Source organism: Mixophyes fleayi, chromosome 1 (assembly GCF_038048845.1).
Source record: "Mixophyes fleayi isolate aMixFle1 chromosome 1, aMixFle1.hap1, whole genome shotgun sequence".
In the NCBI taxonomy this organism is placed as follows: Eukaryota; Metazoa; Chordata; class Amphibia; order Anura; family Limnodynastidae; genus Mixophyes; species Mixophyes fleayi.
Genome location: NC_134402.1, coordinates 407432116 through 407457141, shown reverse-complemented (window position 1 = coordinate 407457141; position 25026 = coordinate 407432116). Strand labels below are relative to the sequence as shown.

The 25026-nt window shown below is 40.6% G+C and overlaps 1 protein-coding gene across 1 annotated transcript in view; it reads left to right on the top strand.

Moving 5' to 3' along the window:
* POC5 (POC5 centriolar protein) overlaps window positions 1-25026 on the top strand; it is a 51674-nt gene that overhangs the window by 12951 nt on the left and 13697 nt on the right. The window contains exons 3-6 of the mRNA XM_075182011.1: window positions 1957-2101; window positions 2943-3056; window positions 4624-4832; window positions 7388-7564. Coding sequence (XP_075038112.1) covers window positions 1957-2101; window positions 2943-3056; window positions 4624-4832; window positions 7388-7564 — 645 coding nt within the window. The remainder of the gene's footprint in view (window positions 1-1956; window positions 2102-2942; window positions 3057-4623; window positions 4833-7387; window positions 7565-25026) is intronic.

Here is a 25026-nt window from a genome sequence, read left to right as displayed (position 1 = left end):
TACATTTTCTGGCATGCCTATAATTGCATGAAGGTCAAATATGCTTTCACCAGTGTGTAGTGAGAGTTTAAGGATTGAATTAGTCCATATCAATTTAATATAAACTTTCTCAATTTCGTCTTATTCTTCACATTGCACCAGTTTATTCCATAGCACTTTACAATGGCTATATGGTTTTTAATCTTAAAGTGAACTGTCTAAACTATCCTGGAATGATGCTACACTTCTCCTGCTAGAATACTTCACATGGTCTTATTTGTTTTGTGTTATTTTGTTTTGTTTTGTATTGTTCTTGAAGTTTAGACGTTCTGTAGTGACCAATGTACCAGATTGTGGGCTAGATTTACTAAGCTGTGGGTTTGAAAAAGTGGGGATGTTGCCTATAGCAACCAATCAGATTCTAGCTTTCATTTACTTAGTACCTTCTACAAAATGATAGCTAGAATCTGATTGGTTGCTATAGGCAACATCCCCACTTTTTCAAACCCGCAGTTTAGTAAATCTAGCCCTGTGAGTTTTGTCTGTTGGGTAGGATAGAGGACCTGTTTACCTCATGGCTGCCCTGTCAAAACTGAATACATACAGTTCATGTGGGACACATGTACAGTCTTGGTGCCGTAGATGTATTGCCAGACCTAGGCCTATAACCTTTTAGATTATGTACTATTATATTGTATTTAAATATCCCCACTTTTTCCTAATCCATTCTTCCCTCTATTATTCTTTGTTTCTATAGTCTTTAAAATTTCAACTCCTATTCTCCAAGTTTGTCCACAGTACCTATGTATATCTCTGAAAGTGCCAATTAAGTCACATATGCAAACTTACATCCATTTACAATCTTGGCCTTTCCTTGGCACTGCCATAAACAAACTGAGTCACCTAGGTGGTACTGTCTTGTATACATGCTGGTAACAAAGGAGATTGCATGATGCTGGGATTAACCTGGTCTAATAAACAGGTTCCAATCTGTAAAACTACTGACAGTCTGTAAAAAGAAATAGCTCTCCTATTAAAGTACACGTGTGTGCACCATAGTAATAATTTCAGTGTAACATTATGAGTTCATTTTAATCAGTCTTCTGAGTTTGAGTCTCGGATAATACAGTTTACTCTGTACTATAACTCTCTTGGTGGTAGACCAATTATTTACAACAAGTTAACCCGTGCATGATACTCATGCATTCTAGTCAAATCAAGCTACTTAAGGTGTTAAAAAGGTTCTTGTCATGCATTTGGGCCATAGCCCAGGCCTCAACCACCAACCACTCCCAACTGTCACTTCTCCTTCAAGAAATATATATATATATATATATATATATATATATTTTTTAAATCTTTATAAACACTTTTAACAATTAACAAATTAAAAACATCTTAGTATACCAAATTTCAGCCCTTTCTGAATTTTTTTTTCCCACACACACTAAGAATTTAGTAGGTCAGTGTATAACTCTGCCCAGCAGGTGGCGTGCAGCTTGGTTTTATTTTTTTCCACACACAGACAGACTAACACACGCCACTAGACATTTATATTATAGATATGTAGATATAGCAGTAGACCAAACATGAACTGTGTATGTATGTACATAAGAAGCCACCAAAGTAATAACTTTCTTTCATTTTTCTGAAACTCTATTAAGCATTGGTCAAACCTTTCACGGAAATTCATTGCAATGAATTCCAGTACATAAACTGTTGTGTGGCACAATGGTGATTTTACCGGTCACGTATGTGTGCGTCATTTTTATCGTTCACCACAACCGTTATCTTTGTGGCTTGGAAGATTGTGCATTAGTTTGCTTGTATAAGTTGTGCTTTCAATGTGAACATGTTCTTAAAAAAAGAAGCGAGAATCTGCTTTCCAGTAGTGCCTCCTGTTGTAGAAATGACATCCATCTCCTGGTTTCATTACACGGTTAAGCAGCTCCTATCATTCCGGCTCTTTTGTGACAGGATGAATATGATGAGCTCCTTCGTTATGCTGTGGTGACTCCCAAGTTTGGGCCTCATTTGCTCAGGGAGTATCAACTGACTGCTGAACAAACCACAAGTGACAGGTTTTCAAGTGCCAAGGAAGTTGTGCAGGAACAAATTCCAGGTAAACACAAGCACTCAGGCCCTCATTGTACTGCTACATAAATACTCTGCTTGAAGTGGGGTCTTATGCATTTTGGAATATATCACATGTTCATATTTAATTTTTAAACAGAACACTGCCGATTACCAAAGATGATTTTAAGTGTTCATCTCAACTGATTTATTAACACACTGATAAGTATACACATAAGTATTGTGTGTATGTATCAGTGTGATAATACAATGGCTGGTTTGAGCAAATAAATCGTTGGCCATCTGCAATGGTCTGTTGCTGCAAATCAGCTAACCGAGTATACCGCCATTGAGATATCGTGATAAGAAACCATTCATTTGTTTACACCACCAACCTTCAAACTAATGTTTAAGAGGATTTAAACCTAATATATAGCATATATATTTTTATGTTGCTTTCTTATCCTTGTTTTATTTTTGAAGTTATTAAGCCTCTTTCCTCTCCTGCTGTTGCCATAACATCAGCATTATAAAATAACTAAAGAGCGAAGTCATCTGTCAGGCATGTTACTAGAGTTTACAGGTGGCTTTCTTCCTATTGCTTTGCAGCCCTTGGCTACTTTTTCAATTTCATTTAAACATGGACCCACCCTTTTAAACTATTCTATATCACATGAACGATGAACCGTCTTACATTATTTTGCGGCTGAGCTAGTAGTTTTGATTATGTAAGTTGCTGAATTTTACTTTATCAGTTACAGTTCTTGGTATGATTTGAGTTTGTATGAACTTTACATTGAGTTTTCCTGAATGGTTTTGAAACCTTTTGTTGCAATATGAGACTTATGTTGTGCTTAATATTAATATAAACATGTAATATTTATTTGTAGAAAGAAGACATATTTTATCAACAGTAGACATTCCTAAAAGATCAGAAACTGAACTTCTTCGAGAGAGTTCTAACTTGTCTAATCCCCGTCCAACCGTCTTAGACAACCAAGGAGGTAACAGCCACAGGGCCATCTTTTCCATTGGGCACGAAGGGCAGCTGCCCGGGGGCCCCACGGGCAAGGGGGCCCCATAGGCACGGCTCTGAATGAGAATAAATAATCCTGCAAAAGAAAAAAACCTGCAAAAAAACCTTCAAGGGTCACTGAGCAAGTACATCTATCTATCTCTATATATCTATATCTGTATCTGTATACATCTATATATCTATATCTAGGGGCCCCGGTGCACTGCTTTGTCCAGGGGCCCATAATGTTGTTAAGATGGCCCTGAACAGCCACTGTTGTTTATTCCTCCTGCTTCGTCAATAAACTAGTTAAAGGTCAACTATCATGAAATTGAGAAACTTATAATTGCTTTACTACAGCCAATATTAAAGTTTGATTTTAAAAAAAATATATATTCATAGAAAAATTGGCTTTACAATTCTAACGTGAAATCTGACAGCAGCAAATTTCCTAGTCAGATTTCTAAAGTCTGTTATGTTTTTGGTATAAGAGTTTTTAACAAACTGATTAATATATATTTTTTTCCCTTTTGATTTAATATGGGGTATTGAATAATGGTCAAATTGTAAAAAACATTATTTTGCTGTAATAAACCTGCTATTAGTTTATCTTCACAAAAAGATAAAATGAACCTTGGACTGCCCTGATTGGTAGATGGTAAAATGATAGCATATACCTTTGACTATCCCTGATGTCCATAAAATTGTCGGTCATGCTCGACACTGATGTCTTCATTCTTGCACTTCGCGGTGGGGAAAGGACAGCAAGACACTGGTTAAACATCAATGTGTCGTTCCAGTCCTCTATAAATAGCTATGAGACTAGTCCAAGCTGTGAATAATGGGGAGGGCCAATACATTTTATTCATACTGCGCCTTGTGTCAACGCAGCTCGGAGAGAACACCAACCGGAAGTGCTGGGAGGCGGCAGTGTTTGAACAGATGGTGGGGCAAGTGGAGGTGGATCATTTCACTATCTACACCCCATGGACGATACATAGTTTGTATCTGGTTGTGGAGAAACAGTTTAAAAAATGTTATCAGCTTTTATCCTCGGGGATGTGGCCTGACCATCCAAACATCAGCACAATGAGACTGTGGTATTAAATGCCCTTTGGAAAATGTAATCCAGTGCAAAAATGTAACTTTAATATAACATATTTTATTATCAACAGCTGTCTTAATTAAAAAAAAAAACGTATTCATTTATTTTCTGAAATGTATCTGAAACTGTTCATTGATTTCCGCACATATTGCCTTCAGACATTAGAATTATCCACTGGAAACACTTTTTTTTTTTTTTTCTTTTCTTCATTCTTAACATTTGTAAAAAGTGTCAGTTCTCTTCCAGATTGGTGCTGCCGATGCCAAATATTTGTGTCTGTCATGACGGATAATTAACTAAATTGTTTCAAAATATTTTCTTATCGTGTTCCAGAGAAATATTTAACATCAGAAACGTATCTGTGTTGTCATTAAAAAAAATGAATATTAAAATCAGAAATAATTTGATAATTATCTGAAAAGTTGCCATGATGTACACATTTCTATTTCAGAAGAAAGAGCGTTTGAAAGGTCACCGTTTGCATCTGGCATGGAGGCATTCTCTCCTGTTCATTCTTCAGAGCTGTCTCTCCACGGCTTATCCTCCTCTGCCTCTTCTTCAGCACAGATGGGACAGATCCGGGTAACAGAGCTGCCTGTCCCCTCTGAAAACATGCAGCAAGTTGAAGGCGTACTTGATCTATGGAGCGATAACCTAAAGGTAGGTTTCAGATGTGGCTATAGGTTTAGTTTAATTATGATTTTGTTTATAAGCTATATAATGCAATGTTAACTTTATGTTACTTCCTAATTTGTCTTAAGTTGTGTATTATTACTAGTTATCTATCCTTTTCACTTGTCTAGTTTATTGGTTCTGGTTACACTAGTAACAAGTAGTACTGAGAGAAGGGGAGAGGCGCAGATAAGCTGTTTAGGGTCCTATTTATTTTGTCAGTTAAAAACTGGTGTATACAACTGAGCAATATGCAAGAAAGGTATTTGTTCCAAAATTGCTTCCTATTTTACTTTTACAGTTTATTGAAACATTTTTAAACACAAAATTAACAGAATACAGATGATAAGCAAACTAAGAGAGGAGATTTCAAAACAGTTGAACAGTTTGACTAAGAGTAAACAGTACAGTACACCTGGCAAAAATCACTGTAAATATAGGCAAACCATGCCATTTGTACAATACATAATCAACATCCACAGATTGCAGCGATACACTGTTTATGTTAGAATAATGTTTGAGTGCTCTTTAGATCATCTGCATTACATTACACCTACTGGACCAGGGGATGACATTTTTACCTTACCTGTCATTTAGTTGCTTGTAATGGTCTCAGTTTCTCTAATATGACTCCCTATGAGCAGCCATTTCTTAATGTTGGAGGTCATTGATGGTTTGTAATAGCCGTGATCACTGTTTGTGCAAATTTTATTGAATGAGTTGTGAGAGAGATTTAAGAGATCTACACTTAGGTATCCTATTGTGGACCCCATTAACACCTTAAAACCCCCACACACGGAAGGATGCTCTGGATCTCATCCTATAAGCCCCACCCAATCTGCAGGAACACTACAGAGTTGAGGTGCGTCTAAGGGTGAACGGAGCGATCACGTGCAATTTTACAAGCACTCAATCCTGAAATTGTTCAATACAGATGCGTTCCATGGGTAACATAGTTGATGACATAGTAACATAGTTGATGAGGTTGAAAAAAGCCCCCATCCATCAAGTTCAACCTATTTTGGATCTCCTGCAATCCTGCACATATATTTGAAATTAATCCAGAGTAGGCAACCGCCCATCTGTTTCAATTTTGAAAATCCCCCCAGATTCAATATTGCAATCCAATTTTTACCCTATATCCACTACTATCCTTTATTTTAAATTAACGGTCGTATCCCTGGATACACCTTTCCGCTAAAAATTTGTCTAACCCTTTCTTAAACATATCTATTGAATCTGCCATCACAACCTTCCCTGGCAATGAATTCCATATCTTGACTGCCCTTACTGTAAAGAACCCCTGCCTTTGCTGGTTGTGAAATTTCCTCTCCTCTAACCCTAGGGGATGACCACGTGTCCTGTGTATGGTCCTTGGGGTAAAAAGTTCCCATGAAAGCTCTCTGTATTGACCCCTAATGTATTTGTACATAGTAATCATATCTCCCCTTAGACGCCTCTTTTCTAAAGTAAACATGCCTAAACTGGATAACCTTTCCTCATAACTTAATGACTCCATACCCTTTATCAATTTTGTCGCCCTTCTCTGAACCCTTTCTAGTTCCAAATTATCTTTTTTATAGAGTGGTGCCCAGAACTGTACTGCATGTTCAAGATGAGGTCTTACCAACGATTTATACAGTGGCAAAATTACACTGTCTTCCCTTGCATCTATGCCCCTTTTTATGCATGCCATGGGTATTCACCTTCTCACCTATTTGTCTGTTTTACCCAGTTTGTTTATTAGTTTACTATGTTTGTCCCCAATTGTAAAGCGCTACGGAATATGTTGGCGCTATTTAAATATATAATGATGATGATTATATTCAAATGTAAAAACCTATCCATTTCCAAATTGTGCCGATCACAGGAAAACAGAGGTGTTCTTGATGTACTTATTTTTTTTTTATTTTTTAGGTACTTGTTTGATAGACTCTACTCTATAGTGTATTTAGCTGTTTAAGATCAGTAGGGGTTTATTTTACAAAATAGCCTCATTATGAGTTTATTACACTTAATTGTAAAAAAAAAAAAGTCCACAAAGTTGGTCATCACCTTTTAATCTGGGCACAAGGAAGTTAGTTATTTTTTTATTTTCTTAATTTCCTCTATTTCTTTAGCCACTGATATTATATGAAAGTAAAATGAAGGAATCACCAGGCATCCTGCTAGTGTAAACAGAATGGTGGCAGCTGTAAATTCAGGAAGAACGATAAAATGTCTTTATAGCAGCTGTTAGGGAAATCTTTGTTCTGTTTGAAGCACACCACTTTTGTTTAGGATGATTGGTCCACCTTAATGTTATCAAGCAGCTCTCAACTTTCACCAACAAACTTACACACTGAAATGATTGACACCATTGCAGTATTTGCATATGTCAGTTCTTGATTGTCCGCTCATCCTTGCTTGCCTAATAGCCAGCATGATCAGCCAACCGTGTTCATTGGCTCAAAATAACCTGCTCTTGAATGATTGAAGCTCCAGTATACCGTCACTCCTGTCTTGTTTTTACAACGATATCATTACATCTGTTTCTTTATTAGACAAATGTGATGGCTGAATTAAACACATGGAGACTCACCATAATTGAGAAGCACAAGTTGGAGATGAAAACTCAGAGTGAAAAGCATGCAGAGCACATTACTCATTTGAGCAACCAGATAGACAACCTCCAGGGCTTACTACAGACCTATGAAACTTCCATACACAGGAAAGACGAGGTAATGTGTTTAAGCTTGTTCCATACATATATATAGGTATTGTGAACTGATATCTCATAGCACGGTCAGCTAGCTGCAGCATCGGGCTTCAGATAACAGAGTTCCGAGGGAAGGGATCATCCTTAATAGTTATAGGCAAAACTTGTCTAGAAGTGGACATTTTAATTATGGTATCTAAATTCTTTAGGCATTTCCTGAAATTACAGTAGCAGCTCTCCAGACTCCTAAATGTCTTCCTAGATTTAGTTGGGTTTTTTTTCCCATGAGGATCCTAATTTTTACATCTTGTCCATGCTTGAATATAAATGCATGCGTGTGTACATGTCTAATGTAAAGGAAAGTGTAATGACATATTTTTGAGGTAAAACATTCTTTAAGATGAATAGAACATGCTGTTCTAATGAAGTGTGCTGCTCTGTGTCTCATTTATCTTCGTCTTGACACACCACTTGTGATTAATGTGTTCTAGATGAGTACATTTCTGATCGGGATGTATAACATTCAGATAATCAGACTCTTGGGTATGACATTAAATATCTGCAAAATAGAGAGTATATTATTAACTCCTACACAAAGAAACGTAATGGTATTATTATCGTAGATTTGTAAGGCGCCACAGTGCTCCCCAGCGCCGTACGGTAGGGAAGACAAGAACATACATATAACAGGGACATACAAGGTAGACAAAATAAACGCAGACATGAAAACAAAGGGTATGGAGGACCCTGCTCATTAGTGAGCTTACATTCTAAAAGAAAGAGGGCACAGCTGAAACAAGAGGAGCAATATGGTTCAGAATGGAGATTGGGACAGTTGTGAGGGCGCATTACTGTGTGTTATTGGGGATAAGGTCACCTCTAAAAAAGAGATGGGTTTTCAATGAGCATCTAAAGATTTGAAGGCTGTGGGAAAGTCTAATTGAGCGTGGTAGGGAATTCCATAAGTGGGGATCAGCACGGGAGAAGTATTGTAGGCGGGAGTGAGAGGTGGTTACCAGAGACAAGACAAGTTGCAGGTCGAAGGTAGATCTAAGGGTGAGAGGTAGAGTATTTGATATGAGATTTGAGATGTATGCAGGGGTGTTGTCGTTGAGGGCTTTGTAGATAAGGGTGAGTAATTTGAATTGGATTCTGGAGGACACAGGGAGCCAGTGTAGGGATTTGCAAAGGGGTGCAGCAGATGTGGAGCCGTGAGAGGAAGATGAGTCTTGCAGCAGCATTTAGGATGTATTGAAGTGTGGATTTATGGGTGTCAGGAATTCTATGGCTTACTAGCTGCTTGTGTGAAGTGATCTTTATAACACTGCTTTTATCAGACAGCAGTAGAACCTGCCAGGCACAGGTAGGGCCTAAATGAACTGACCTAGACCTGAGAAATTAGTCATGTCTGAAGATCCAGGAAGTAGACCCAGATAGCTGAAGATACCACCCTAGATCAGGGATTATAGAATGTCAAATAATCAAGGTCACAAGCTGAGGTATGAATTGGAGAGAAGAAAATAGGTGAGGTCAGAAGCCAAGCAAGAGTTTGAGAAAACGGAGTGCTCAGGCAGTCAAAAGTTCAGCAACAGACTAATAACAATCACTGGAGATCACACAGCAAATGCTCATAACTGGTATCTTGCTCAGGCAAGGAGGGCTAAGAGCCGTGGTCTTACAGGTGGAGGAATACAAGTGCAATCACTAATGAGATGTGAAGTCATAATACTATGCCATATAGAAAACATCTCAGTGCAGCAGTTACTTGATTGCATCATTGTAGGCTGACGTCACAATCACTGAAAACACTGTGCCGTAGGTCATTGATAGTGATGTGGCTGCTGCAAAGAGGAGGGGGGACTTGCTATCTGGGAACAAGGGTCAAGTCATATAGATCCTCTAATCGAAATATGTTTTTTCTTTGCTGGCAGTTATGTATTTCAAACAGCTAGTTTTGTGGGCTGTAACGTTTTTCAAAATTATACTAGTTCCTAGTGTCTTCATAGGCTGCATTCTCATGACTTGCCCACCACATTTTCCATACTGCAAAGTTTGCCCTGAAACGCAGTGACCTGTCAGCAATTAGCTTTTCTCTTTATGATGCAAGTTGGATAATGAAAACAAGTTTCTGATATTACAACATAATTTAATCAAATCAAAATTGTAATGAAATACAAATATCCTTAATATGTGGAGCCTTGGAAAAAGTGTAGTTATCATAAACTGACTCTGTGTGCACCTAAAGATCTTACTCTCATAGAAGAAGGAGTAGAAGCTGAACCTACCTCAGGTTGATACTGTGGGGCAGATTCTGTTGCCGGCGATGTGGAGCACAGACTCCAAAAAAAACATACAGTTAGGTTAACTGGCTGCTATCAAAATTGTCCCTAGTCTCTCTCTCCCTCTGTCTGACTGTGTGTGTATGTCAGGGAATTTAGGCTGTAAGCTCCAATGGGGCAGGGACTGATGTAAATGAGTTCTCTGTACAGCGCTGCGGAATTAGTGGCGCTATATAAATAATTGATGATGATGACATCACACTATACACATTGCTGGCAATTACGGTAGAAATCTCCGCTCGTTTTTCCGTGCGAGGCGTCTCGCGGACATTCCAGAGACACCTCGCGGCTAATTGAATTCCCCCCATATGACAATAAAGTGATTAATGATTAGAACATTTCTGCTACAGCATATTGATGAGTGTAGTAACATAATCTGTCACAGTTGTTTTTCTTCTGTATTTTGAAATCTATGGCACTGTCACTTACTCTGGTGATTTAGCAAGTACATGTCATTTTTATGTGTTTGAAAAGATGTACTAGTCTGAAATCTCAACTAATAGCAATATATGTCACTTCCTTTTGAAGTTAATGTTCTTGTGTTTTCTAAGCAAAACACTGTTAACAATTAATATTATTTTTCCTCCTTCTTTTGATTATGTTCCATTATTTTTATATTTGCTGCCTCTTTATTGTAAGAATAGAAAGCAGGTCATGCTATCAGCCTAGTCAAGTTGTGATTTCGTTGCCCATTTCTCCTCCTCCTATGGATAATGCCACCACTACACTTCTCTATGTTCACGTTTTTCATCCTGTAGATTAGGCCTGGCCAACCTTTGGCTCTCCAGGTGTTGTGAAACTTCAAGTCCCTGCCAATCAGCTGGCTCTCTATTGACAAAGCATGCTGGGGCTTGTAGTTTCACGACAGCTGGAGAACCGCACATCGGCCAGGTCTGCTGTAGATCCTGTGGTGATATCCAATCCCACTTACATTTACATATTACTGCTCCATAGCACGCATTTGAGTCTTTTCTACAACTTGCCTCTTTTTTATCTTAAATTGTGAGTTGCAGCAAAGCAGAGACCACTCACCTTTGTTTTAAGTTATGTTCCTGTTTTATTAATAACAAGTTAACCCGTGCATGATACTCATGCATTCTAGTCAAATCAAGCTACTTAAGGTGTTAAAAAGGTTCTTGTCATGCATTTGGGCCTAGCCCAGGCTTCCTCAGGGGAAGAGCGTTACTTCCCGACGCAAGCGCCCTTTTTTAACGTGGTTTTGTCCACATGTCACCACCTCATCATTTTTCTCCATCACCTCATCCTTCATCTTCATCGCCACATCCTTCATCAAGCTACTTAAGGTGTTAAAAACTCCCCACCTTCACCCCCGGCAACCACCAACTACTCCCAACTGTCACTTCTCCTTCAAGAAATATATAGGTCAGTCTATAACTCTGCCCAGCAGGTGGCGCTGCAGCTTGGTGGTTTTTTTTCCCCACACACGCCACTAGGCATTTATATAGTAGATGTTTGCTGTACTCTCCTACTGTACGCCCTGCTGGTTGTATTGGTATATGTAAGGATAATAAAACCTATGCTGCTGTTTGCAGGCCCAAATTAGTGGAGAGCCACCCAGTCACATCATAGGGTATGAGATATACAAGGCAGCGGGTGCCCCCTTGTTGCCATCCTTTACCACAAATCACTAATGTAAGATGAAGAGTTACCAATATTTGTTGAGCCATGCCTGGTTCTTACCCCTTGTGTATTGACCACTGCATAGTGCTACTTGTTCAGTATACTCGGATTGTTCCTGTTTATAGGTCAATATTATTTCACAATAAAGATCTTGTAGCCTTGTCTTTGCCTTATGTGGCCAAATTAATTTTGCTTTTGTTTCACTATTAGTTTTTCCACTGCAGCGTATCCTGTCATATGTTCACACCTGCTTTTACATAGAGCACTATGTAAATTTACAAATATTTATTTATATATATAATGCACTACTACACATAAGTCGCATATGTAGAATATAAAGTCTCCGATATAATGATAGTTTAATGTACTCTGCTATGGCTCAGTGCGTACACACTTAATGATCTTATTTGTTATGTGTAAAGATAAATCTGGTTTTGTGTTTTGCTCCCGCTGTCTGCGTGGGAACAGTAACTGTGTATTGCAGTTGCAGGAGAGCTATAGAGGTGATTGATTTACTGAGTCATGTTCCTGCAGCCTGTAATTATCTGTTGGTACAGTCATTTCACTTTAGTATGTCGTTTTTTGTTTTCCCAATCAGTTGCTCATTATAATAAATATAATTATACAATAACCGCAGTGCAATCATGCTACAGAGTAACTGAACTGCTGGTTTGACTTCAGCTGAGCAGCAAGCACATTGCACGTCCTGTCTATGTAGGAGCTCCAGGCAGCAGCTCCAAAGATTGGAAGATTTCCTGTGTTTTTGTTTTCTTAGTATGTTCATGTTCTTACATCATGACTTTCTAGAGAGGAACACTGTGACATTTCTTGCTGTTCATGGTTTTGGTGGGTGTGATTTTCTGTAGACATCGTATCTGTTTCTTTTCAACCGTTTTGTATGAGTGTGACTCAAAGTTGTTATGGTGTTATTTCAAGATTAGTTTTGTCAGTGTTCTCCCCAATTTCCCGGGTGCTCCACTCGGCTGTTTTTACTATTAGGATAGTAAAAACCATTGTTTCTTTTACTTTAACAAGCAGAAAGCCAGAAGTGTGAGTTAGACCACCAGGCTGACCAGTTCTTGCAGCTGTGGGCAGCAGCCTCAACATTTTTTTGATTATTATTGATTATAACTGCCCCCACTCGGCTGCTTCTTAATGCCACCCGGCTGGCAAAATTTTGGGGGTAAAACACTGGTTTTATGTAGGGATGTTCACTGACCCTAGTGTTTTGGTTTTTGTTTTGGATCTGTATTTTTTTTTTTTTTAATAAATAAACTGCTAAAATACGCTAAAATCACATAATTTGGCTCTTTTTTTTTTTTTTTTTTTTTGTTCCAATATTATTATTGGAACAAAATTATTATTAACCTCAATAACACTAATTTCCAATCATTTCCAGTAAATTTTGACCACCTCACAGGTCACAAAATAATTTTCATCCAGTTTCAGCCAAAGACTGCAGCGAGCTGGCTAAATACTAAGCGACAGAGCAGCGGCACAAACATTCCCTGTATTGCTCACACAATTAACTTGGTGGTACAGAGCTTTTTTAAAAATGACAGGGATGTGCAGGAGATGCTGTCTGTGACCTGAAACATTTTGGGACATTTTCAGCATTTAGCAACAGCATGTAGGAGATTGCAGCAGCTGCAAGAAGAATTGAATTTGCGCTGCCACCAACTGAAGCAAGACGTGGTAACAAGGTGGAATTCCACCCTTTATATGATTCAGAAGGTGGAGGAACAGCGAAAAGCCATCCATACTTACTCCACAACCCATGACATTGGGAAAGCTGAAAATGATGGAGAATTATTTTAATGACAGCGTAGAAATAGACACGTTAGACATACGTACTGGGAGGAAAAAAAGGCAATTTGAAGACCCACGTACAAACTCACTTTGCAACACCTAAGCTGCCCACCCTCCAACGTGTACTCGGAAAGAGTTTTGAGCACAGTCGGTAACCTTGTTAGCGAATGGCATAGGAGGCTACTTCCTAAAAATGTGGAAAAGGTTATGTTCATCAGCATGAACTACAGATTCATGTAATTGCCTTTACCGGCAATTACATCAGAGTACAGAGCCTTCTGTAATGGTGGATTCCAGCGGGGATGAATTAGTATTGGGTGAGGATGATGCCAGTGTAGAATGCAGGTGCTGGGAGAAGGGAGCTAGCTGATGCTGGACTGCTTTTTGTTATTTTGTGTAGAATGGCATGTTGGTAATTTTATGTTATTCTACAGTAAACTTTCCCTTTATTAAAGGTGTTTTGTTTTGTTTTTTTAACCAATGTAAAAGCTTGTTTTTTGGATTTCAGTTTCCTTGACCCATTATGCCCTTGAGCATAGGCTTTAGTAGATGGTGTAGAAGGACTAGTATCATCATGACTACTGCCAGCAGCTGGTTGGTGCTCCTGCACTTCAGTCGACTGATCATGATTCATATAGATGAACACACACAATTAGTCCAAAAATGAGAAAATTTTTTAATGTTTTTCTGCAAATGTTAAATGCATACATAACTGAGTAGAGTACAAACTGTCAGGCAGTGTGGAATCTCAGTGGAGATCTCTTGCTTATGTTTATGTAAAACACGTGCTAGACTTACATTTTGAAAAATAAAAAAAGGCATTTTTCCATTGAATTGGCATCCAGTTTCTAATAAACCAACGTATTCCCACTTCTTATTTTGAGTTGTTTATTTTGCCATATAATTTTCCTAAATTTACTATAAATCTGTTTTTCACTATGTGCAACACCTGGAGGAGGATATAATGTATATCCTCTCATTTCTCTGTAACTGCTGTCATTCATCCAATGTTGATGGTCTTTTAGAAGTTATAGGTCACCTAGTAACTGTATTTCACATATACTTTGAGTTATGGATAAATATTTAGACATACTTTCTACCAGTACAATGGGAAAATTGAAATGGCAATCGCTCAAATCCCTATGTCAGAGCAGTACACCTTCATCTCCTCAGCCACCAGTCTTCTCTAAGGTGGAAATGAGTGCACCTGTCATTAAGAGTCCTGCTACGTTATCGGATAAGGAACTGTCCTTAATAATAATGGCACTTGCCCAACATAAAATTGACACCATTCAAGCTTCTATCATAGCAGCTATGACGCATTTAGGAGCTAACACAAAATGAGAGCGTAACAGGGAAGTACATTCTTGATTATGTACAAAGAGATTAAATGGGTATTCTGAGGGTCAATTCAGGAAACAACTCTCTAATAATTAGACGAGTTCGTAGACTGGGTCTGGAGCACTCAAGAAATGATGAAAGACAGAGACTGGTCATGGGGGCCCTCCCACCAGCTTATAGAAGGGTGAGTAATCTTGTAGTGAAATTTTATAAAATGTTAATATTTCATGATTTTTGCACAGCTGTGTTGCAGAAACAGAGGGAGTTTGCCCCTCTTTGTAAACATCTGTTGGGAACCATATTAAATTTGCTCTGTTGTATCCAGCTAAACTCAAAATATTTGCAAAGGGCCCCAAGATTGAAGTAGAAGAAGAGAGATTTAAGTAATATTTAGAATGTAAATTTTAGCAAACATTTACATATAATTGTAGCTGTTCACAACATTAGGAGCTCTATTATCATTGTGTGGTTGGTAAATTGGAAAAGGAGGTTAACTTGTTGGGAACATGATACTTATATATTTGATTCATATTCATTGTGTTTGAAACATATGTGAATGTGTTTTATATCTTTTTTGTTGTTTTTGAGAATGATCCCCAATGTGGTTATCATTTGCAATAGCCAATATGTTATTAGTGGGGGTCCGTCCTGCAGGCTGGGGCAGGATGATCACCAACATCAAGACAGTTTGTTTTTCTGCATTATGCCATCAAAAGTGTTAGTTAACATTGAACACAGATATCATATCCACTTATATAAATTCTGTCACGAAATGTAGGTGGCTTTAATTCAGTTGAAATAAGGTGTCTACTTGTCTAAAAATGGTTTCCCCAGGCATAGACTTTCTACAGTAAACTCATTGGAGTATGATTCAGAATGTCTTTATGGAACTCCTGGATAAAAGAGTGTAACTCTGCTCCATATCTTATTAAAAGTGAGGAGCAGCTATACTCTTCAGTAGAAGATTACATTCTATTATTATTGTGTCCTTTAATCTCTTCTAGATCCAGAAGATATATTTCAGTAGATGTACTTATCAGAGTTGACAAATTCACATTGTTTAATATATATGCTCCTAATACACCTATTCACAGATACTTTGAAAAGCTGTCACATATTCTTTTAGCAAGGGAACATGTTTCTTCCCTGCTATCTCTGGATCTCACTGGGAAGATATTCCCTTCTTTAAAAACCACAGTGTTTTGTCGGCTCCATAATGCGATGGATAAATAATATACATTCCACTCACAGGTTTATAAACCTTTCTCAACGTGACAATTTGCCAGATGTTTCCCAGAGTACAACTCTTGTACATAGGTAGCATTATTATCTCTGTCCATGGTCATGTATCCATCTCAATGGGGTCACATTTACCTAATTCTTCACATATATATTTGGCAGTTCCCTTCATTTCTGAGTCAGAGCTTTCGTGAATATGGTCAAGATTTGTGGATGATAATGTGGAGCACTGAGTTGACCCAGTTTTGTTTTGGGAAACCTCAGAAGCTGTTTTACGGGGCCATATCATAGCCTATCAAGCTAAAAATAAAAGAGATTATTTAGTAAAATAGAATGATGCAGAAGTTCATAAGAGATTAATTTGCAAGAAAGGCAGCTTTTAGAAATCTTCCTTCTACCGAATGCCTAAATCAAAGTGGATTATACTAAGAATAGATTTTATGTGTTGTGCAATAAGGCTGGAAATATCCTTGCAAATATGACTGTAATACAAAGGCATAAACAACATATTTTGGTTATTAAAGATCAAGCAACCAGTGAGAGAAATGTTCAAATATTATGGAAGGAAAAATATGAATACCACTAATAAACTTGACTTACACAACTACTGCTGGATGAGGTGAAATTATCAATGTTAACTTATGTACAGAAGTATTTTGAATACGGATATAAATTAAACTTTAGTTAGCTTGGTGACTGCCACTTTCTACAATGATAAATCTCCTGGACATGATGGCTTTAGTAAGGAATATTATACATGTTTTAAACCCAACGTCTTTATAACTTTATAACTACTCAATTCTAACAATTACATAAAGATCAAATGCCTTTCCCTTGACTTTAATGAAGCCCATACAACATTTACTTTAAAACCCAAGGAATACCCAGAGTTTATTTCCTATAGGAGATAACTTTGTTAAACCACAATGTTTAGATTTTGACTAACGTGTGATAAGCGCCAATATATTTTGCCAGAACTACTTCTCATCAGCTTGGATTCACCCACAGTAGACATCCTGTAAGAGAGGTAAGAACTGCCTTATCCGTACGTAAACCTGCTTCCCAGAGGACTAGAAACCTAGATCCGAGAAAGCTTTTGATTAAGTTTATTGGATTCTTCTTCATGGATATGATTTAAGGGCCGTACCTTTTCACCAATTATAACAATGTATATACACCGCTCTTCTCTATTAGCGTCCCCACCAACCCTTGCCACGCCCTCCCCCCTTCTCTTAGCCAAATTGACGACAGGGCCCAATAGAGCTGCCATCTTCTTCTGGTATACGTACCTCACGGCGGAATGTGAGCCCCTGAAGACCCCCTCCCAGCTTCTCTGGGAGAAGGATATCGGACAAGTGTTGGACGCATCCCAATGGGATGAGATCTTCCGGACCACCCATGTCCTGCCTGAACCACACGGAGATAATGTTTAAACTGATTTATAGGCTGTACATAAATCCAGCCAAATTGCACAAAATTTGGCGTGCTCATACCAAGCACTGCTGGTGTAACTGTGGGACGACAGGCGACATCTTTCATATATTTTGGGAATGCCCCCAGGTCCACCCTCTATAGGTCCGAAGTGTTTTCATTGATTTCATTGATCCCATCAACCCCGGATGTTGCTCTCCTACATCTTTTTCCACCTCAGATCTCCTCAGTAGACCACTACGTTACAGGTTATATGTTCATCACTACCAGGGCAATGATTGCCCAGGCATGGAGAATGCCATCTCCCCCTCTGTAAGGTCATCTCTAAAGTCCAGTTGAGTTATGAAATGGAAACCATGGAGGGTCCATACTTGTCCTCTGCCTCTCCTCCACATATGAAGTGGTTTGCCTGGCTTGAATACTCCTCCACTCACCCTGTCACACGTGACTCCCAGGCCCTGCAAGGATCCTTCTCACAGTGAAGCCCTGGACCCTTGTTCTTGGGTGTAGAAGTATTGTCTGCCAAGGTTGTCTTGTTTCTCTGCTTTATGATGTCTGTTTTGATATGCGTGTACCACACCACCCCCTCCCTTTATACACACTCCCCCTGTTCCTCCTAATTTTTTATTTTTTTGTCTACTGCAAAAAATATAAAATTAGAACTATTGTTGGAAAAGAAAGAAAATATATATACACTGTAATCCAGTCGCCTCACTATTAATGAATGGGACGTGGATCCCTGGTCATTATGACTAAAGAAACACAGCAAGGTTAATATAGGTCTTGATCCTTTGCTAAAGATCCTACAAACTTGGCAAAATTTTGCAAAATTAAAATTACTGTTTGCCGATGATCTTTTATTATATATTTCTAGCCCAAGACAAGCCTTACTAAAGATTTTCTTAAAAAATCAACATTCATGGTGCAGTATCAGTATTCACTATCAATAATGAACGACGATAGCTATGTTACATTGCTAAGCTCTGCAGTCCGACTGAGCTTGAAGCAAACACCTAAAACTCTCACTTAATTAGGGATTCGGTTACCAAAAAAACTAAATCTATATACATTTAATATAGAGAGAACAATTAAGGCTGTAGAAGAGATGACTAGTTGGAGATGTCTACAATTATTATTTCTAGGATGTGCAAATCATATTAAAATGATTATATTCTTGATGTCGGCAATATATGTAACATTACAATTGATGCATTTGTGACAATAGAATTTCCATTCTGCCTTTAGTTCTTCAAGGCATCATGAAATGAGGAAATAAAGTGGATAACATTTTGCAATGTCATGATTTCAGCCTGATGTGATGAGTTTTATGGGCATCTTTTCTTTAGTCTGTCTCTCTTTAGTTTCATCTTCTGACAGATAAATTGGAGGAGGTACAGATACTCACATGGAGTGTATTATTTTCTATGAAGAGGCACTAATATAGTTTTCATGAATGCGTTATAAGAGAGGATGATGCAGCAGGGACACTGGTAAAGATGACTACTTTGGCCTAATCTTGTTCTTTTATGTACTTTGTGTCCACTTACTGCATTTATATGTAAAGATTATAGATCTGTATATGAGTATCCATCTCTCTTCTGTTAACTTGTTAAAACGGAGGTGACAAAGCTTAAGAGACTCTTGTGCACACAAGTCCTCTCTCTCTTTTATATGCACCTCTGCTGAGTAATCACTGGCAGAGAAGTAATATGAACTTAAGCAGCTTGAGGTTGTTTGTTTACATGGTTAAGAGATGTGAGGAACATGCTCTTCTGAATATTTGATACCTGCCCAAAGTAGGCTCCTGTCACTGCATTCTATCATAGAAGGAGGGGAAACTGGCACATAATTTAGAATTGTGTCCATAAACAAATTACTTGTATGAAGCGGCTCTCGTACTGAAGTAAGTGCTATTGTGATGACAGGTTGAAATGAGGAGAAATGACGGCAATTAAGCGCTCATTTTATGTAACTGGAAGAGCTCTTCCCTTCCACTTCAGCGATTCAAATCTTCTTTCTACTTCGAGAGGTCTAGGGACTGATGCTAAGTTGGGTGTACGCCCAATTGACTAGCATAAAACACATTATTTTGCACTGCGGATGCCCACAAACAATAGCATGCGTCCTTATGTAGAGTTGGAAGCATCTGACACTACGTTTAGAGAGGAACAAGTACTGTAGGACAAGTACTGTAGAGGTATATTCACACACATGCTGGACACGTATACCCCTGTCAGAAGCTGTATCTAGTGTGGATGCTGAAGGGCAGGTTCTGTGCTAATGATCATAATGCTGATTACGGACTTTGCTAATAAAAAAAAAAAAAAAAGGTTCAAAATAAATATTTTTTTTTAAAAAAAAAAATAAGACATTAGGCTAAAGCTGTAAGTGGTAGCGTTTAAAGCTCCAGTGTGACACCTTCCTTTGACTCCACTGTGTCTTCTATCACTGAACATCTTCAACTGACTCAACATAAACGGGCACATCTGTTTCTTTTAAACAGACAGATATACATAAATGGACGCTGCTTTTTGCTTTGGAATAAAACATGTTTCTCCTTCATCCGGTCTGGGGGACACTGCTTACCATGGGTTGTGGAGGGGAGCTTGGGAGTTGGCACCTAACTAGTTAATTTAGTACTGCTGGCAAACCCCTCCCCTCTACAAACCCCCTGCCTCTTCCTGTCCAGTTTTTTTTAGGTGCCCTGGAGTTGGGCAGCCTTATTTTTTACTGCTTAGTTTAATGTTTAAAAAATTTATTTTTTTCCTTTACTTTTTACTTTTTTAGGTGGCAGCGCTGGAGTGTGTTCTAATATAGAGAACACACTCACAGCTTGGCAGCGCAGGCATTCCCCTGTCAGCTGAGAGCCAGCGGTTCTCACTGACAGGGGCTGAAGACAAGGTGCCTGATTGAAGGGAGTGACAAGTGGTCTCATGGACCGCTGCACTCCCATAGCCTCCCCGATAACCGGCGCTGCCATTACAGGCATAGAGCGCTGGTTATCGGGTAATGAAGATGACAGCGGCCATCTTGGATTTCGGCAGAAGCGCCGAGGAGAAGGGGCTAAACCAAGATTCCCCCCTCAGTCATAGGAGGGGGGCGTCGGATACCTTCCGCTGCGGAGACCTCTGTCCTAGAGGTCTCCACCACTCTGCCACTATTATGATAGTTCTTTTTAGAAGAAAGAAGAAGACATGAGAAAAAGAACTACAGGAAGGGGGAGCTAATACATAGAGTTCCCCCCTTCCTTCAGAGAGAGAGATGGTCCTTCCTAGGTCTTTTGGCGCCAGCACAAGCACGGGAAAAGGAACAGAGCTGAGGAGAAAGCACAGACTGCTGTCAGATCTGCTCCCCAGGGTGGCCTTTGGCTAAGTATCACCTTTATTTACACACATTTCTGATGTGGTTATACTGGGCTAGCAGGTTTACTATTATATTCTAAAAGTTGTACTTGAAATAGTAAACACCATAAATATCAAAGGCTAGTAGGAGGCTATATCAGTTGTTTACTTGGTATTGCTCTGTTTTTCATTGCTTATTCTACTCTCTTTCTATATATATAATAACTATCTATCTGTATATTCAGCTAGATTTTTTTATTACTCTGTGTGCTTGGTGTGCCTTCCTTTATAAATATGACAGATAAGGGAAAGGGCCCTATGCCAAAATATTTCACATGTTCAAAATGTAATGTTAAATTACCTAGTGCTCAGAGGGACCCGTTGGCGCTCTGCACGACATGCGAAGCAGAGGCTTCCACTGCACAGATACCGCAGGTTTCAGTCCCACCGTCGGTGGAACCGGCCTGGGTTACCTCCCTTACGCAGTCGGTTAGTTCTTTAGCTCAAATGGTCTTTCAGTCTAACCAGTTGCTGACTACTGTGGCAACTTCTGTGGCTAGTAATGCAAGTTTACAGTCAGACCCCCCGGCTTCCTCAGGTTCTAGTGCTTTGAGTTTGCCGGGACCATCCTCATTACAGACTGACCCAGCCCTGGTTGCTACAGAACCGGCATGGTCCACAGCTTTTATCAGAGGGCTGAATAAGCTCAACCAGCTACTTGACCCCTCTAGTACCCCACCTGCTAAAAGAAAGAGGCCTAGATATGTTAATCCCCTATTGACCCTCTCAGATTCTGAGGAGGAGTCTGAAGAAGAAGGGGAAATTTATTCGGACACTGACCAAGGTCATTCCTCTGAGCAGGGAGAAGTGTCTAAGGGCCAATTTGTAAACGATTTGGTTTTAGCGGTAAGACAGGCGTTGGATCTCCCGGAACCGGAAGATGTAACCCCCAGAGACAGAAGTCTCTTTAACAAGGCCAAGAGGAAGGCCAGCCGTTTTCCTCCCTCTGCGGAACTGAGAGATATCGCTGAAGGGGCATGGAAACATCCCGATAAAAGATTTTCTATCCCCAAGAGGTTCTCTTCCCTGTATCCCTTACAGGAAGAAGAAGTGGCTCGCTGGGAAAGTATTCCCAAGGTGGACATTCCCATTGCTCGCTTAGCAAAACATACTTTACTCCCAGCCCCGGGTTCAGCGTCCCTGCCGGACGCCAATGACCGCAAGGTTGAATCACAGCTCAAATCCATATTTGCGGCTGCGGGTTCTGCCTTTAGACCCACATTTGCCTCGGCCTGGGTGGCTAGAGCCATGGAGGCATGGGCAGACCAGCTAGCTGAGGCCTTACAGGACTCTGAATTTCTTCCCCTAGCCTTACACCTAAAGGAGGCTTCGGGATATATTTATGAAGCAGCCCAGAACTCAGCAGCAGTCTCCTCTTCCATTCAGGCGGCCTCCATTTCAGCCAGAAGGACGCTTTGGTTGAATTCCTGGGAAGGTGATGTGGAATCGAAAAGGTCCGTTGAAATTATCCCCTTCTCGGCTGCAGGTTTGTTCGGCCCGGAATTAGATACCCTTATTTCCCAGGCCACGGGGGGCAAGAGCACGTCCTTGCCAGTCTATGCTAGCAGGAGCCGCGCCCCGAGGGGTAGCTCCTTTCGTCAGCCCTTTCGTGGGGCCTCTCCCCATAGGGGACAGCCCTTTAGAGGCAGGCAATCCAATTCCAGAGGCTCCTCTACCAGAGGGAGGTCCTCGTTTGCATCCAAACGCCAGGCCCCTAAATCTCAGGAGAAGCCTGCGTCCTGACGACCACCCTGTATTGCAGGGGGTGCCTGTGGGGGGACGTCTGTCTCTGTTTTACGAACAGTGGGCAGCGTCTTCCCAAGATCCTTGGATTCGGGGAATTATTTCAGAGGGGTACAAAATAGACCTTTCAGGCCCGGCTCCACGCCGTTACTTCCAGGCCCCTCTTTCCCGAAATCCAGTAAAAAGACAGGCTATTCAGGATTGTGTAGCTTCTCTTCTAGCTCAGAGGGTCATCGCCAAAGTTCCAGATTGCCAGATAGGAACAGGGTTTTATTCCAACCTATTCCTAGTCCCGAAGCCGGACGGCTCCTTTCGCCCTATTTTAAATCTAAAGGGTCTCAATGTTCACTTAAGGGTGGACAAGTTTCGGATGGAATCTCTAAGGTCAGTGATAAACGGCCTAGAGAAAGATCAGTTCATAGCGTCCATAGATATAAAGGACGCGTATCTCCATATTCCCATTTGGATCCACCATCAGTCCCTTCTCAGATTTTCGGTGGGATCAGTTCACTATCAGTTTCGGGCCCTCCCCTTTGGCTTATCAACAGCGCCAAGGGTCTTCACAAAGATTATGTCAGTGATGGCAGCATGTCTTCACCTGCAGGGTGTTCAGGTCGTTCCTTATTTGGACGACCTGCTAATCAAGGCTTCCTCAGAGAGTTGCCTAAGCTATCACCTATCCCTCACCCAAGCGGTTCTCGTGGGCCACGGATGGCCGATAAATTTAAGGAAATCCCAGTTGGTTCCGTGTCAGCGCATGGTGTTCCTGGGACTCATCATGGACACCAGCAAACAAAGGATATTTCTCCCAGTAGAGAAGATCCTCTATTCAGAAGGTAACCTCCCAGGTTCTGTCTTCTCCCAGACCCTCAGTGCTCTTGTGCATGAGGCTACTGGGAAAGATGGTGGCCTCCTTCGAGACCATTCCCTTCGGTCGAGCTCATTCTCGATGTTTCCAGTGGGACCTATTGTCGAAGTGGTCAGGTTCACACCTACGCCTAGATCTTCAAAAGATTTCTCTATCCAAGAGGGCGAGAACATCTCTTCAGTGGTGGATGTGCCAGGATCACTTGAATGTGGGCAGATCCTTCGCACCTTGGTCGTGGATCATAGCCACGACGGACGCCAGTCTCAATGGTTGGGGAGCGGTGGTCCTGCACCTCCGGCTCCAGGGATGTTGGTCGGTTCAGGAGTCGGCTCTCCCAATAAATGTATTGGAATTGAAGGCCATTCTTCTAGCCCTTCAGGGAGCACAATCCCTTCTTCAGGGCCACCCAGTCCGTATCCAGTCCGACAATGCCACGGCCGTGGCATATGTCAACAGACAAGGAGGAACCAGGAGCGCAGCGGCGATGGATATCGCAGCCCAAATATTGGTTTGGGCAGAGCTATATGTTCCGGCAATATCAGCAGTTTTCATTCCAGGAATAGAAAACTGGGAGGCGGACTATCTAAGTCGAAACCAGATGATGCCGGGGGAGTGGTCACTTCACCCGGAAGTCTTCCAATCTCTGGTTCACAGGTGGGGTCTTCCAGACATAGACCTCATGGCTTCCAGACACAACAAAAAGGTCCACAGGTTCTGCGCAAGGGTAAGAGATCCCCTAGCGGCGGCAGTGGACGTCCTGACGATGTCATGGGAATTCAGGATGGGATATTTGTTTCCTCCGATCCCCATGCTTCCTCGTGTCCTCAGACGAGTTCGACAGGGTTCCCTACCAGTAATTCTGGTAGCCCCCTTCTGGCCACGGCGTGTGTGGTTCGCAGAATTAATATCTATGGCGAAAGGTCCGGGATTCCACCTTCCGTATCGTCACGACCTTCTTCTTCAAGGTCCATTCCATCACCAGAATTTACATCAGCTCAATTTAACGGCATGGCTGTTGAAGCCAGCCTTTGGAGGGCTAGAGGGTTTTCTTCCAGTGTAATTCAAACGTTGATGCGAGCTAGGAAACCAGTGTCATCTCGCATCTATCACCGGATTTGGAAGGCATATATTAGATGGTGTGAAAGTAGGACATACCACTCGTCCTCCTTTCGCCTCCCTCGCTTGTTAGCTTTCCTTCAGCATGGCTTAGAAGCAGGCCTTAGATTAGGCTCCTTAAAGGTTCAGGTTTCAGCCCTTTCGATATTTTTCCATACGAAGTTGGCTGACTTACCAGACATTAGGACTTTTTTCCAAGGAGTTCTCCATATACAGCCTCCTTATGTTCCTCCTACAGCTCCATGGGATCTCAATCTGGTTCTGGACATGCTCAAGGGACCCCCCTTCGAGCCTTTGAACAGGGCGGATTTGAAGTGTTTGACCTGGAAGGTCCTTTTTCTTCTGGCTATTGCCTCTGCTCGCAGAGTTTCTGAATTAGGAGCCCTGTCCTGTCGGGAACCTTATTTGATGTTCCACGAGGACAGAGCGGTGTTAAGAACCCTTCCTTCCTTTGTGCCAAAGGTAGTTTCGGCTTTTCATCAAAACCAGGAAATAATTGTTCCGGTTTTCTCATCCACTTCTCATACGGATCAGCAATCGATGAAAAAGTTGGATG